The 13,633-nt window shown below is 43.8% G+C and overlaps 2 protein-coding genes across 2 annotated transcripts in view; one reads left to right on the top strand and one right to left on the bottom strand.

Annotated features, from left to right (window-relative positions):
* magi3a (membrane associated guanylate kinase, WW and PDZ domain containing 3a) overlaps window positions 1-6,922 on the bottom strand; it is a 122,000-nt gene extending 115,078 nt beyond the window's left edge. The window contains exon 1 of the mRNA XM_083895576.1: window positions 6,496-6,922. Within this exon, the coding sequence (XP_083751702.1) occupies window positions 6,496-6,805 (310 nt within the window). The 5' untranslated portion in view covers window positions 6,806-6,922. The remainder of the gene's footprint in view (window positions 1-6,495) is intronic.
* Window positions 6,923-9,240: 2,318 nt separating this feature from the next.
* Window positions 9,241-13,633, top strand: LOC310931411 (tyrosine-protein kinase STYK1; the record flags this gene model as incomplete). Its single annotated transcript, XM_083894550.1, has 9 exons — window positions 9,241-9,283; window positions 9,394-9,537; window positions 10,120-10,320; window positions 10,407-10,594; window positions 10,694-10,777; window positions 11,269-11,486; window positions 11,566-11,606; window positions 11,682-11,778; window positions 13,462-13,633. The coding sequence occupies 9 exons, from the start codon at window positions 9,241-9,243 to the stop codon at window positions 13,631-13,633; spliced, it is 1,188 nt and encodes a 395-aa protein (XP_083750676.1).

The raw sequence follows: 13,633 nt of genomic DNA, 5'->3' as shown, positions 1-13,633 counted from the left end.
TTGGGGAGCGTTTCTTCAAAATACACACCATCCTCAAAAACCACTTGTTGTCCGATAGCGACACAAAAAGCCACAGCGAGCCAGGCTACTCTCCTTCTGTTTGCCAGGCTGGTGGGCGCAAACATCCCTTATCGGGATGTGAGTATCAGTGCGATCAATGCAGCAAAAGCAAAAGCAAAGCGGTGAGAAAGTTAATGGATGACAGAGAAGGGGGAAAGAAACCAAGGTAACATTACCCACAACAACTCACACTATCGTACACGATCGTTAGTTTAACATGGCTTCATGCTTTTATTCTACAATAGAATCACACACACAGTACTTAAAAGGACAATTAGTAAAAAAAAATGTCTGTATTTGCTAATAAGAGTGGTAAGCATTGCCTTTAACAGATCTTCTACACGTCACAGCACCAATCTTTATTTAAACTACTTGTCCTTTCAGGGTCATAAAGTAACTAAGAGTCAACTCCACATTGGGTATGAGACCTGAGGTTTACAGCCTTTTACAGGTCCAATATTAAACAAATATTTATAATCATGTGCAATTACAATCTCCAATTTGTCTTTCAGTGTTCCTGTGAGAGAAATCCCGTGCACACTCCAGAGAGAAAAGCCTCAGCTGGAAACTTTGTTGCTACGAGGCACCGGTGCTATCCACCTTAACGTTAAGACACTTAAAATCTGTGTAAACTGTGTTTCCTTCAGTAAAAAAAGACGACACACAAAAACGGATGCGCTCTCTTCGTACAGCACAGCCAGCAGTATTCCTCGTGACATAGGAGGTGCCAAGTTCTATTGGTCTCCGTTGTTGCTCAGTGTATGGCACACAATTTAGACGCCGACTTCATCTCATCTCAGAGGAGATGAACAGCTGCAGGAAAGGCCTGCTGTTGGAAAGAGACCAATTAGGAGTCGAGCTAAAATATGAAGGCGAAAAAAATCAGATCTGTGTGCACTGTGTACATGTGTGCAATTGTGTACTACACCGTCCATTTCCACCAACAACAAACCCGGAGACGATGCTGCAGCTGCTGACATTGCAGCACAAACCACTCAGCGAGTTGAGAGAAAAGCATTCTTGGTGAATCAGCACCGCTGCTTTTAAAACGCACGCCTGCCAAGTCATTGTGCCTGCCCGTGAGAGGCATGGCTCATATACAAATGCAATCTGGCCTGTGGCCTCTATAGACAGTGAGAGTGAAGAAAGAGGCACATGTCACTTAACATCTAGAGGGGAGGCTCGAGAACCACTGGTGCTTCAAAAGACTTTAAAATGATGCAGGAATCCTTCAGTGAGGGACCGTCATTCCTTCACTCGACAAGTTTGCACTTCAGGAGGAGGCCGATGTGCAAACTGTTCGACAGAGGGAGGGATCGGGGAGAATGAGAGGGTTGTGCGTTGAAGACAGCTGCTCCTGGAAGGACTGGAGGGATGGAAAGGACACAAGGTGCGTTTTGGTATTCAGAGCAGCCACCGCCATCTGGGGGAGTTTCAATATGCCCACCCGCTCACACTATTGTCCCTCATTGCTGACAGGCTGGCATGGCGGAGGGGCGGAGGGCGGAGAAGTGTGACAGGTTTGGGGAATGAGCTGGGAGAGCAGCCAGTGGGAGAGGGCGATGGCTGGATATCACAGGTGTGCAGCAGCATGGCGCATAAACTTAAAAGCACAGAGGAGAACAGTCCAGAAAAGCCTCACATCTACTTCAAGTTTGGAATGCCCTCCATGTTTACAGCTTGAGGAAGAGTGTGAGGCAGCGGGAGGAAGATCATTTTGTATCCATGATCCATTAATTACGGTGGCCCTGAGGTGCAAAACACAAATGCAAATCACAAAACAAAAAGCACAAATCAAAAACACTAACGCAAAACAAAAAACACAAACGCAAATCAAACACAAAACAAGACGCAAATCACAAAATGCAAACAAAAATCACAAATGCAAATCAAAAACACTAACGCAAAACAAAAACAAAAAAGCAAATCAAAAAACACAAACGCAAATCAAAAACAAACGCAAAAAAAAAAAACCAAACGCAAATCACAAACACTAACGCAAAACAAAAAACGCAAATCAAAAGCAAAAACGCAAATGAAAAAACACAAACGCAAATCAAAAACAAACGCAAAAAAAAAAACACAGACGCTAAATCACAAACACTAACGCAAAACAAAAAACGCAAATCAAAAAACGCAAACCAAAAACACAAACGCATTAACTCAAAGCGGAAACGACCAGGTTTGTCACTCATTGTTTCTAAGGCACCAGATGCTTTTAGCAACTATGAAGTTTTGCCGACGGATATCTTGCTTTTTTTGTGCACTCAGTTCACAGCGGCGTAAAAAGGAGAAAACTGCAATCCTAAACAAACCTCGCTGTCGATGCAGTTACAAGACAAAACGGCAAGAGCAACAAAAGTTACATTAAGCACGGCGAGAGGGAGCCACAGAGACCGACAACACGTCTCAGCTGGTGCAGAGCAGTTTTGTCACAGAAGCCCCGACTGCACCATGGGGGGAGCCACATTAACACAGGCAGTGTGCTTATTGCTCTGCTGCGCTGCTGATGGCAAAAGAATGAAGCGTTAACATCAATGCACCACCACAGAGACGAAAAGGAACGGATATGTGCTGAAAAATAACCATTTGAAAAAGGACTGAATGCTAATGCAATATAATAAACATGTTGGACTATTGCTATTTCTGCCATAAATACACACATCGTTATAGAATAAAAACAATTATTGCAGCCCTTGGAAATGCAACGAGACAAGTGCATTCTGCTGACAAGGTGTGCGACTGTCACTTTCGTCAACTGCTCAGTTTAACCACAAGCGTGAAAAACCACGGCTCAGTGCAACAGGTTCAAGCTCACGCTCGCCGTTTGTCAAAAGGGATTAAGGGAAACGCGCGTAACACGATGTAAATGAACAAATGCCTCAGAGAGAGAAGAGTGAATGGCTGTCGGCACATCAGGAACATTTAATAATTCAGCCTGTATTTCACAATAAAACCCCCCCCAAGTGCTACTTTAGTTATTAATTTAGTGAATTTAGTCATGCATATTTCTCCCTTTCCTGAATGAAAATTTTAAAAGCCTCTCCTTCAGCATTGATTGAGTATGCCTGCATGACTATGATCATACTCCACTATAAACACTTTGTTGGCCCATGATTGCCTTTCCTTATTAAAACACTTGAAGAACACGGTATGTAATATCTGCTGCTCAGGGTCTCTCAATCAAACCAATAACAAAAGACCTAGTTCAATGGCATAGCAAAGCAGCTTGGGATTATGGATTATCATTATTATACATTATATAAGATTAGTTCCCCTGTTCTTTTTCAGGGGAGAGCTTCCACGGTAGAACTCACAGCTAATGATGATCTGGTCAACTAGTAGTACCAAATATTTAAAAATACGCATTACTACGGATTTAAGACAACAAAATATCTCAAATTAGATATTTTGATGCAGAGAGGTTATATTTAATATTACAGCTGGCATAAACTGCTAGTTTTCCCTCTGGACTATCATGTGAAAACCTCAGTATTGTTATCATCGTCATCATCTCTTAAAGCGGAACTAGACCGGTAATAGTTCGTAAGCAGCGGTTCTCCTGACCAACTGATCGTCCTGCTCCGGGCACTAGTCCGGGCACATCCGGTTGCGTACATTGAACCGCAGAAGAAGAATAACGTCTGTTGTGGAGGTGTTTCACGAGCGACAGTGTCTTCTGACTCTGGGTCTGACTCCGGTTTAAAGTCATAAAAGGGACTGCGGCGGGGAGTCGTGACGAAGCTATTTTTAAACACTGTTAAAACAATGTTTTGATAATGAGGAGCAGTGCATCCACCGTTCCAGAGGGGGGCGCTGCGCTCCTGAGAACGGATGTGCTGGATAGTACTGGCCAATCACAAGCCTATGTCTTCTGGGGGTGAAAGTTCACTCTGAAATCTCGCAGCAGAAAAAACACCGTCAGAAAAGAGGATTTCTATCGGCTCGTTTACAGCAACTAGGAGGTTTTTGACCAGCCGGTTCGAACCCCGACCTGTCCGCAGCTGAAGTGCCCTTGAGCAAGGCACCTGACCCCCTCACTGCTCCCCGAGCGCCGCTGAATGCAGGCAGCTCACTGCTCTGGGTTAGCATGTACTTCACCTCACTGTGTGCTGTGTGTGTTCACTAACTCACGGATGGGTTAAAATGCAGAAATTGGAAATTTCCCCACTGCGGGACTAATAAGGGAATCTTAATCTTAATCTTAGTCTAATAACTAACATTTATGTGCAACAGGACCACTCTATGTCACCATCGAGTTCCACATGTTGTTCACGGTATTAATCAATGAGCTGCCCACTCCCCTGTCTCCAAGCTGTCATAGGTATCTGCGATCACACGACGCCTCTTCTCTCAATCGCCCCCCCTCAAGGTGACCGCCTATTGCCTTCTCACGTGATAGGAGCTGTTTAGTGAGAGCAACGGCTGGTCCGGAGGCAGAGGACTACTCGTGAAAATCTTCCTTTTTTTGTTTGTTTATTTTTGTTGATGAAATGAAGATGTAAAAAAGATTTCTGATTATTTTAGCTTCTTAAATTCTTCAATTGTCTTCCTCTTTGCTCCACATAACAAAGAAATCTTTAAAACTTGATCATTTTAGTATTGCGGACAAAACAATACATTCAAGAACATCGTCGTTTCCATTTCCAACACTTTATTGACCAAAAGATTAATCGAGAAAATAATCGACAGATTAATCGATTACGAAAATAACTGGAAAAAAAGTCCGTGTTTGATTTTGATAGCGGAAGAAGTTATTGTCATGGAATATTTTTACGCACAGTTGGTCATTTTTTCCCTGCAGTTAAAACAATAACAAAAGACGTAGTTTGTTGACATCAGGAAGCAGCATGGGATCATGGGAATTGTTGTCTTGTCTTGTGTTTCTGTGCTTTACAGGTTGAGGGGAACCGGAATGTGGAATAACCCAAAAAGTGAGAGAGGGGAAAGAAGGGCAATGATGCCGTTTAACACAAGGCTCATAAATTAAAACTTCAAACGTCCATTTGAAACGAACACCAAAGTCCACTAACCAGTTGTCGCATTTATCCCCACTCCCCAACTTTCCAATCCATGAGAATACAAGTTTACATCCACAGCAGTCTGCAAACATCTGATCCGCCCCATCCGCCACCTCATCTTGGCACGAAGCAGCCATCAATGATGGATGAAGCATGAATTAATCATGAGAGAGGGGACAAAGATATAAACACACACACACAGTGAGGCCCAAAGAGGAGCCTGCGGCTCACAGCAGCCTGCAAGTATCAAGGTAAGCAGCAGCGCTAAACAAACAACACACAGCCACACTGACATAACGCACCTTCACCAGACTTACGTCTACCAACCAAAACACACATGCAACATTAAATACCCTGCAAAGCTTCGGTCTCAGGCCCACGAGAAGTCTCCAGTGACACATTAAACCGGCTCACACGGCTCACTGCATCAAACATTAACACTGGAAATAATGAATCTTAATAACTCTCCGTGGTCTCAATTCCAATCACGTCCACATTAATACTAATCATCAACAGGTAGAGCAGATGCATAAAGGATGTGAGCCTAATTGATTCAATAAGAACTCGGATTCATCTCGGCGCTGCAGAGCAGAGCAACTCCGTCATTAACAAATCCCTGCACAGTGTTTGCAAAGTGCCACACACACACACCTCACTCACCCTCTAACAAATTCATCCAACCATTGTTGGACTTTGTGTCCCACGTGAGAGTAGTAGTTTGTCTGTTTGATTTGGCAAATCTAACACATCCATTAAATCAGGCGTGTGAACCACACCAGCTTTGAGACACACAGAGAGAGAGAGATACGATCAATAAGCTCTTATCTGAGCTTACATACACAGAATTACAATGAATGTAACATAGCATGCGTGTGTCCACATGTGATGACAACATTGTGCACGAATGCAATGAAGGTTACAGGGCCCCCACCCCCCCCCGAGTTCACACAAAGGGCTGCAAGTCATTCATGGTTTATGTTGTATCACATGCACATCTGGGCACCGGTTCATCGTGACTTGTGTGTTGTTTGGCAGCAGGATTGTGCTGCAGTGAAAAAAAAAAAAAAGAGGAGCCCTGGTGGAAAATTGTATTTCTCCACATGAATGAGAAGGGAAGACAGGCAGCCAGGCAAGATTGACAGATGAAAAATGACCCTCAGTGTTGCACTGAAAACATGAATAACACTCCAGCCCCACACACACACACACTCATGTGATTCTTACACACTCTGTGATGCTGCAACCCCAAGTTACTCTGATTTATTCATGGCTCTAACCACACGATCATGTAAATACTCGGGTTACAAACACTTTAAAGCATGTTGTGTGAGGCATAGGAGATGTTTTGTTATTCAAAAATGAGGATGGACACACACACACACACACACACACACACATAAATAAATATACACACCTGGTTTCACAGTCTTCAGTCGGACAGGCTCCCGAAAGTGGCGGATGACAGCCAGCGTGTCTCGGTTGGTGAGTCCGCTCACCGGAGTGCCGTTCACCTCCAGCAGCACGTCCCCGCTGCCGGGGAACCTCCCGCTGAGACAAACCATCGCCTCCGAAACTATGTGTCCGAGGTGCGGGAACTCTCCCAGCTCAGCGCCGCCTCGCACCTCGAGCGCCGCGATCAATTCCCCGCCGGAACCCCCCCACGACACGGTGCACTCCTGCACTTTGGTGGACCAGTGCTTCTTCTTCTTCAGCGTCTTGGACATCGTCCGCGTAGCTCCTCGCAAAGAGCCGAAAGCCAAAGTCCAAAGAGCGGCTGTACCTTTCAGCAGCAGCGGTCTGATCCTAAGACGCAATGACGCACGGGAAGAAAAAGCATCGCAGATTACAGAAGTTGGGGGCGTTTTCTTGCGTTATATTCCATTCCTGCTCGAGAAGAGTGGCCCCCCTTTTTTTTGGGGATGTATATTTTTTTTTTTTTAATAAAACTCCCTCAATTGACGATCGATACTTCCACCGAATCACCCGAGCATCACCTTGTTTGTCTGCGATGATGCCAGATTCGGCTGCGTCAGTGTCGCATTGAAGCGGAAAAGTGCTGGTTTGTGATGCTCACGCACACACACACACACACACACACACACACACACAGCTTACATCCACGTCGTCAAAACGTAAACATTTAACAAGGCAGCAAAGGGTCCTGTGAAGGAAGGCTGCAGTCTGTGGAGTGAAATGTGTTCCACTTCGGCGTCAAAAAGAAAAAATCCAAGTTTTTAACGCTTCACAGTGGGGATATTGGGGGAAAAAAAGTATAAACAAATACTGAATAACTTGGAAAGCTGTTTTCCAAACGTGCCGAGTCTCTCCGTGTCTCCACTCCGTGTCATGAAGCTGCTGCTGGAGACCTAAGTTCACTGTGCAGCGCACCTGTCCTCCTTTCCTTCCTTCCTCAGCGCTGACATCAATCCTTGGAAACGGAAAAACATACCTGGCTCTCACTCTCTCTCTCTCTCTCTCTCTCTGTGTCTCCGTGTCTCTGTTTATCCGTCTTTTTTTCCCTCTAAACCGGGTTATTCTCTTCCGTCCTCTTCACGACTCGCTTCTCCGTAGACACTGAGGTGAATTTGTTGCCGTGTAAACCACACACAGCGGCGGCGGCAGCAGCGTTGCTGTGTACAACAGCTCCGTTTAGGCTTCTTTCCATAACTTTTTTTCTCTCTCACTCTCTCTCCCCTTTTCCGCGTTAGCTTCCTGAAAGAAAGGGATTCTGTCCAATCAGAGCCTTGGGGGAGGAGCCTAAACGCTCCGAATTGGACCAATGGCGGACAAGAAGAGGCGGGGTCTCTGGAGGTTTGTCTTGGGGAGCGCTGCATATTTGTTTCCATGGTGTGTGTGTGTGTGTGTGTTTAGAAAGGCGGAGTTAACTTCTTTTTCACGTGGGAAATGGCCCATTTGCTCGTTAAGAGAAGTCGACCTCTGTGTCCGTGTGGTTTCTGTGTTTACGTGGCTTTATTTTACACAGACTGGAGCTTTTCCAGGCAACTGTTGAGCTCTAACTGAAGCTTTAACATTTTGAATCCACGAAACGCACAACTGCAGCCTGACCTGGTTTGTTGCGCAATCCTGCCCTCTGGTGGTGGTCATAGAGAAAGACTGGCCCATTCATTTCAAGCACACTGGAGCAACAATAATTCGACTGCAATCGCCAGAGGCGATTCTAGAGTCTGTAGGGTCCCTGAGCAAAAATTCCCAGGGGGCCCTTCCAACCAGTGTTCATCACCATTTTGTTACAAATAATCTGCCACCAACGAAAAATGTATGAGTTCAAAATATATTTTTTTTTCCGAAATTAATGAAGTAACATGGAAAAACCTTGAAATTAAAAAGTATGTGAAAATATAAATGTAAAGAACAATAAAATACTGACTGCAAATCATGTTTATGTTTTGAAATCATGTTTTAGCATGTGGCGCCACCTACCGCCGTCTACCAATCATTGCAGTCCGTAGAGTCTCAGCTGCCCGAGCAACCGCGGGGTTGCCAGTTTACGTCAAAACAAAACCTAAAAGACCTTGGTATTTTTGAATTTGAGTGTAGTAACCGTTTTTGGCCACATTCTTACATATGGCGCCTTTAATGTATGACCTGTTTCTACTTTGTATTAATTGCTTTATCTGAGAACTTTGTTTTGGTTGTCTCGAAAGGCACTTAAACCATTAAAACCCTTAAAAACAATGGATCATTATCGTACAAAAATACAAAATTTGAATGTGAGACAACCTCAACTTGTCACTTTAAACCATTCAGCTGCTCAGGTAGCAGCAGGTGTGACCACGGGCGCCTGAAAATATTTGTGAATGATTAACATTCAGTCAACATCCCAGCTCGCCACAGTGGTCAGTGGCCTCAAAGACAACACTGACAAAAGCTGAGCTCATTTATTTCCTCAAAGCACCCGATAACAGCTGTGTTTTTGTCCGTTTTCAGCTCCCCCGTTGCTGTTTATTGTTGTATTTTTATTTTTATTTTTTATTTTTTTCACAATGTGAGCTTACATGTCAGGTAGGAACAACTAACGTCATTTTCCTCTTTATGTCTTATCGGATTGTGATATTTCACCGTTTTTTCCTCAAACTTTTGAAGCTCTTCCGTCAGTACTTATCGCTCGTGTGAGAAATGTCAGATGCTCCTCGTGGACATGGACACGAGATGTAGCAATGACACCTCGCTCCCCATGTGCTGTAAGTATGCATGTGAGTAAAAGTTTTGGTGCATTTGTGAATGCACCAAAATGTGGATCCTCGCAAAGCTCTGAAATGCATTGACCCTGCTCCCCCTTTTTTTTGTTTAGATGAGGAGTCGTCCGGTCCACTTGCCGTCATCGTCATCCCTGCTCTGTTGGCTCTCAGCACAGTTTTAGTGGTGACTCTGATTTTCTGCAGTCTTCACAAGAACAGGCGGAGACCACAGAGCCGCTCGTCTCATTTTACAAACGGTATGAGCTGCGATATCACCGTTTTTTTTACCCGACACTCGGGGCCCGAGGGCTGTTTTTCACTGAAATGTGCAGTGACCAGCCGTCCCCCCGTCCCCCCTTAAAAAACAATGGGCGATTTGCAATGACATCTCAGTAGGAAACCTCCCTAAAGGGGCCCCACCTCACGTTAACCTGTGTGAAGTTATCGTTCTGCAAGTTGGAAAATGAAGAGGATTATTTACAGTGTAATGCATATCTTTTTTACTCATGTTTCTTTCAGTTATTTACATTATTTTATTGTTCTATATATTTATATTGTTTTATAGTGAGGATTCTTTGCAGTGTAATGTATTTTTTTTTTACAAAGATTATATTATGTTATATATGTTATTTCATTCATTTCGAAAAAAAAAAAAAAACTATTTTGAACTCATACATTTTTGTTGTTGTCATATATCAACATAATGGTGATGAACACTGGTTGGAAGGGCCCCCCTGGGAACTTTTGCTTAGCGCCCCTACAGACTCTAGAATCGCCTCTGGGTGATTCCAAACTTATTTATCACATTAACCAAGACCTGTTATTGTGTTTTTCGGCAGCCCAGCAGAGTCTAACCCTCACGACAGCTTCTGCAGGCGCTCCCAAAGTCCAGCAGGCTTTGCGTCCGTGGGAAGTCCCCGATGAGTGTGTTCTTGAGGGAGTAGAGTTTTGGCAGACAGGTCGCTATGGCCCCATTTGTAAAGGCCTGCTGAGGAAAGGAGATGGCGTCGTCTCCGCCGTGGTGATCAAGTCTCTTCGAGGTACAGAACAAGTCTGAACACAAGCGATCATTAGCGTTATATTCGAAACGTGTAACCCCTCGTTTTTTTTTTTTCTTCCATAATAGATGGCCCCCATCACCCGGAAGCTAAGGAGTTTGTGGAGTGGCTCCTGTTCTATGCCACGGTGTGTAAACATGAGAACGTGGTGCAGATGTTGCACTGTCAGACCGGGCGTTTGCCCATGTATCTGGTCTTAGACGCCTACAGCCCAGGGAACCTCCTTCATTTCCTCTGGACGCTCAGAGATATAAAGGTGCTGCACAGAGTATATATACATATATATATATATATATATATATATATATTCTAAGACATGACTGACAATTGACTAATCAATCTTGCATCCATCCAGGAGAACTCAAACACACCGGAGGCTGTGACAAACTTCTCGGAGTGGTCCGTGTTTCTGGTGGCAAAGCAGGTTGCAGCTGGTCTGGTGAGTCAGTTATTTTGGACAAACATGTCCTTATTTTTGAAGGAAAAGCACTTTTTTTCCAATGAATATAACATTAAATGAATCAGAAATACACTCTATACATTGTTAATGTGGTAAACGACTATTCTAGCTGCAAACGTCTGGTTTTTAATGGAATATGTACATTTCTAGCAACCTTCTCTCCAGTGTTCTAATGGTACATTGTGTTTGCTAATTAGAAATCCCTTGAAAACCCTTGGTGCAATGATGTTAGCAAAGTTGAAAACAGTTTTGAGGTTCCTTTAATGAAAGGGCAAAATGATTATTCTGAATAAGAATCATTATTTCTAATCTTGTCAATGTCTTGACTATATTTTCTATTCATTTTGCAACTCTTTCTATGAATGAAAAGTGTGACTTTTGATGGAAAACAAAAAAATTGAACGGTAAGTGTTCTCTTCCACATCATGAATTTAAAAAAAAAGACAGTCATCATCGACTCCTCCCCTCAGGATTACCTGATGTCAGAGCACAGACTGGTGCACGGCGACGTTGCTGCCAGGAACATCTTGATCGGCCCAGGCCTCTCAGTCCGGGTGTCAGGACTGGGCGTAGCGTTCGAAGCGCGCTCAGTGCGTCCAGCGTTTAGGACGAGGGCGACGGAGGTGCCTCTGAAATGGCAGGCTCCAGAGAGGATCTTGATGCAGCTCAGTATCGACAGGAGCGACGTGTAAGGGGCCGGAGTTCATGGCTTAGAAAAACAAAGCACAAATAACACAGTCCTCGTTTGACATTTTTCATTTCCTCAGGTGGTCGTTTGGAATCTTAATATACGAACTGATTACATTAGGTAAAGCACCACGACCCCAAATACTTTTATCCATTAGTTTTAAATACTTTGTTTTTAAGTCATCATTTCTCTCAGGCTCTCCTCCATATCCCGATCTGGATCCTCCGTCCGTCCTCCCGAAGCTGCAGGCGTCTCATCGGATGAAGAGACCAGAGAACTGTGGAGGACCTTTGTGAGTGAATCACCAAAACTAAAATGTGTCAAGTCAGCATCCGAGACTACTCATGTATACAAATGGTGAAGATACTTTTCATAAAAACTCAGGAGTCTTTATTTTCTCTGTCGTGCGTTACTGTAAAAACACAGAGACCCAACATGGTGGTCTCTGTAGAGAAGACCTGGTCTTGTAGAATGGCTCATTCTAGGGCAGGGGTCTCAAACTGGCGGCCCCGGGGGCCCGACGCGTCCCCTCAATCGATTACATGTGGCCCCCCCACTTAATATCACGTTATAATGAAAACATGGCCCACGACCTCAGCGTCTTTTAAACACAGTGTGAAGCTGAGGCACAGCTGCCAGCGAGGTGAGAGAATATAATATATGTTTGCTAGCAATGTTTTTTTTATAACAGTAATAATAAGACATTTGGTCATAATTATCCCATTATTAAATGTATCATATACAACATTCAATTACGTATATAAACACACTTGTTAGGGCCCGAGCCACGAATGGCAGTGGCTGAATCGGCTCCTGGCATGAATTTTAATTACAGTTGTCCACACTGTTATTTATGTCATTTAAAATTTTTGATATTAATACATTAATTTTGCATCATAAATAGTATTAAAGTATACGTGTGATATCATGATGCATTATTGTCAACAGCCGGCCCCCTCTTGACAACACAATAGATGCGCATTGGCCCCCAGGTCATTTGTGTTTGAGACCCCTGTTCTAGGGTAATGATATGATACACTCTTAAAACATCTATTTAATTATTTTATATATTCATATGTATATATATATATATATTTTTTTTTTTTTTTCCCTTAAGCTTGAACTCCTGTTGTTTCATGATGATCCACTCAGTAAGAGGATACTGCACATGGATGGGTTTAGGATTTTTGCAAAATGTGCGTTTTTCAATTTGTCCGCCAGGATTGATTCCACTCCGGTGGCTGTGTGATTAAAAACGAAGATATAGAAGCTGAGAGCTGTTTGCTCAGCTCAGCATAAAGACTGGGAAAAAACCGTGGGGGAGAACTGTTTGTCTGACTTTGCAAAAATCAAAACGTCTGTCAACCCGGCACATCTGAGAATAACTCATTAACAGCATGTATGTCTGAAATGCTCTTTAAAGGCGTAAAGAAAGAGTTCAAATACTTAAAGGTGAAGTAAGTAGTTTATAGTGCCATCTAGAGGAGAGGCTGAAATTTACAACAAAGAACTGCTCCTCTGCTCACCCCCTCCCTTCCCTGAGCGCTACGGTATCCTCAGCCGGTCAAAATGTCGTCCTCGTCGTCTTTCTCCGTGTCAGCAGATGAGGTTCGTGAGGAGAGGGAGAGGGCGAGCTACCACGGCCGTAGCAGACGAAGCGGAGAGAGAGGAGGCGGGACTTCCTGCTACAAGTAAAGAGACGCTTGATTTGTTCTCTCGCGTTTGTCCTTACAGGCTCCGGTAGAAACATGGCGTCTCGCTGCTAACAGTGGCTATGCAACCGCGGCCCGCGACCATGTTATTTTAAATGACTTTTTGAAACACTACGAAAATGAAACAAAGAATATTATACAGCGACTAGACAATGCAGGAACACATAATATGTATAAAAAAGTGGATTTTGGGTTATATAAACCCATAAATACTACATATTGTCCCTTTAACTCTGATATGTTTTTTTTTTTTTTTTAAAAAGGTATGATCTGATGAAGTACTGCTGGATGTGGAGTTTCAAAGACAGACCTGCGTTCTCAGCCGTCATGAAGCTGCTCGACTCCTCGCTGCACCTCGCCGCGACTGAACCTCTCCATATTCCCGAAGTCGTGGACATTTTTGAGTACAACAGAAAAGCAGGACTGTTCTCGTGA

The sequence above is a fragment of the Microchirus variegatus genome, assembly GCF_963457635.1.
Source record: "Microchirus variegatus genome assembly, chromosome: 9".
NCBI classification, from domain to species: Eukaryota; Metazoa; Chordata; class Actinopteri; order Pleuronectiformes; family Soleidae; genus Microchirus; species Microchirus variegatus.
This window is presented reverse-complemented; position numbering and strand designations above follow the sequence as displayed.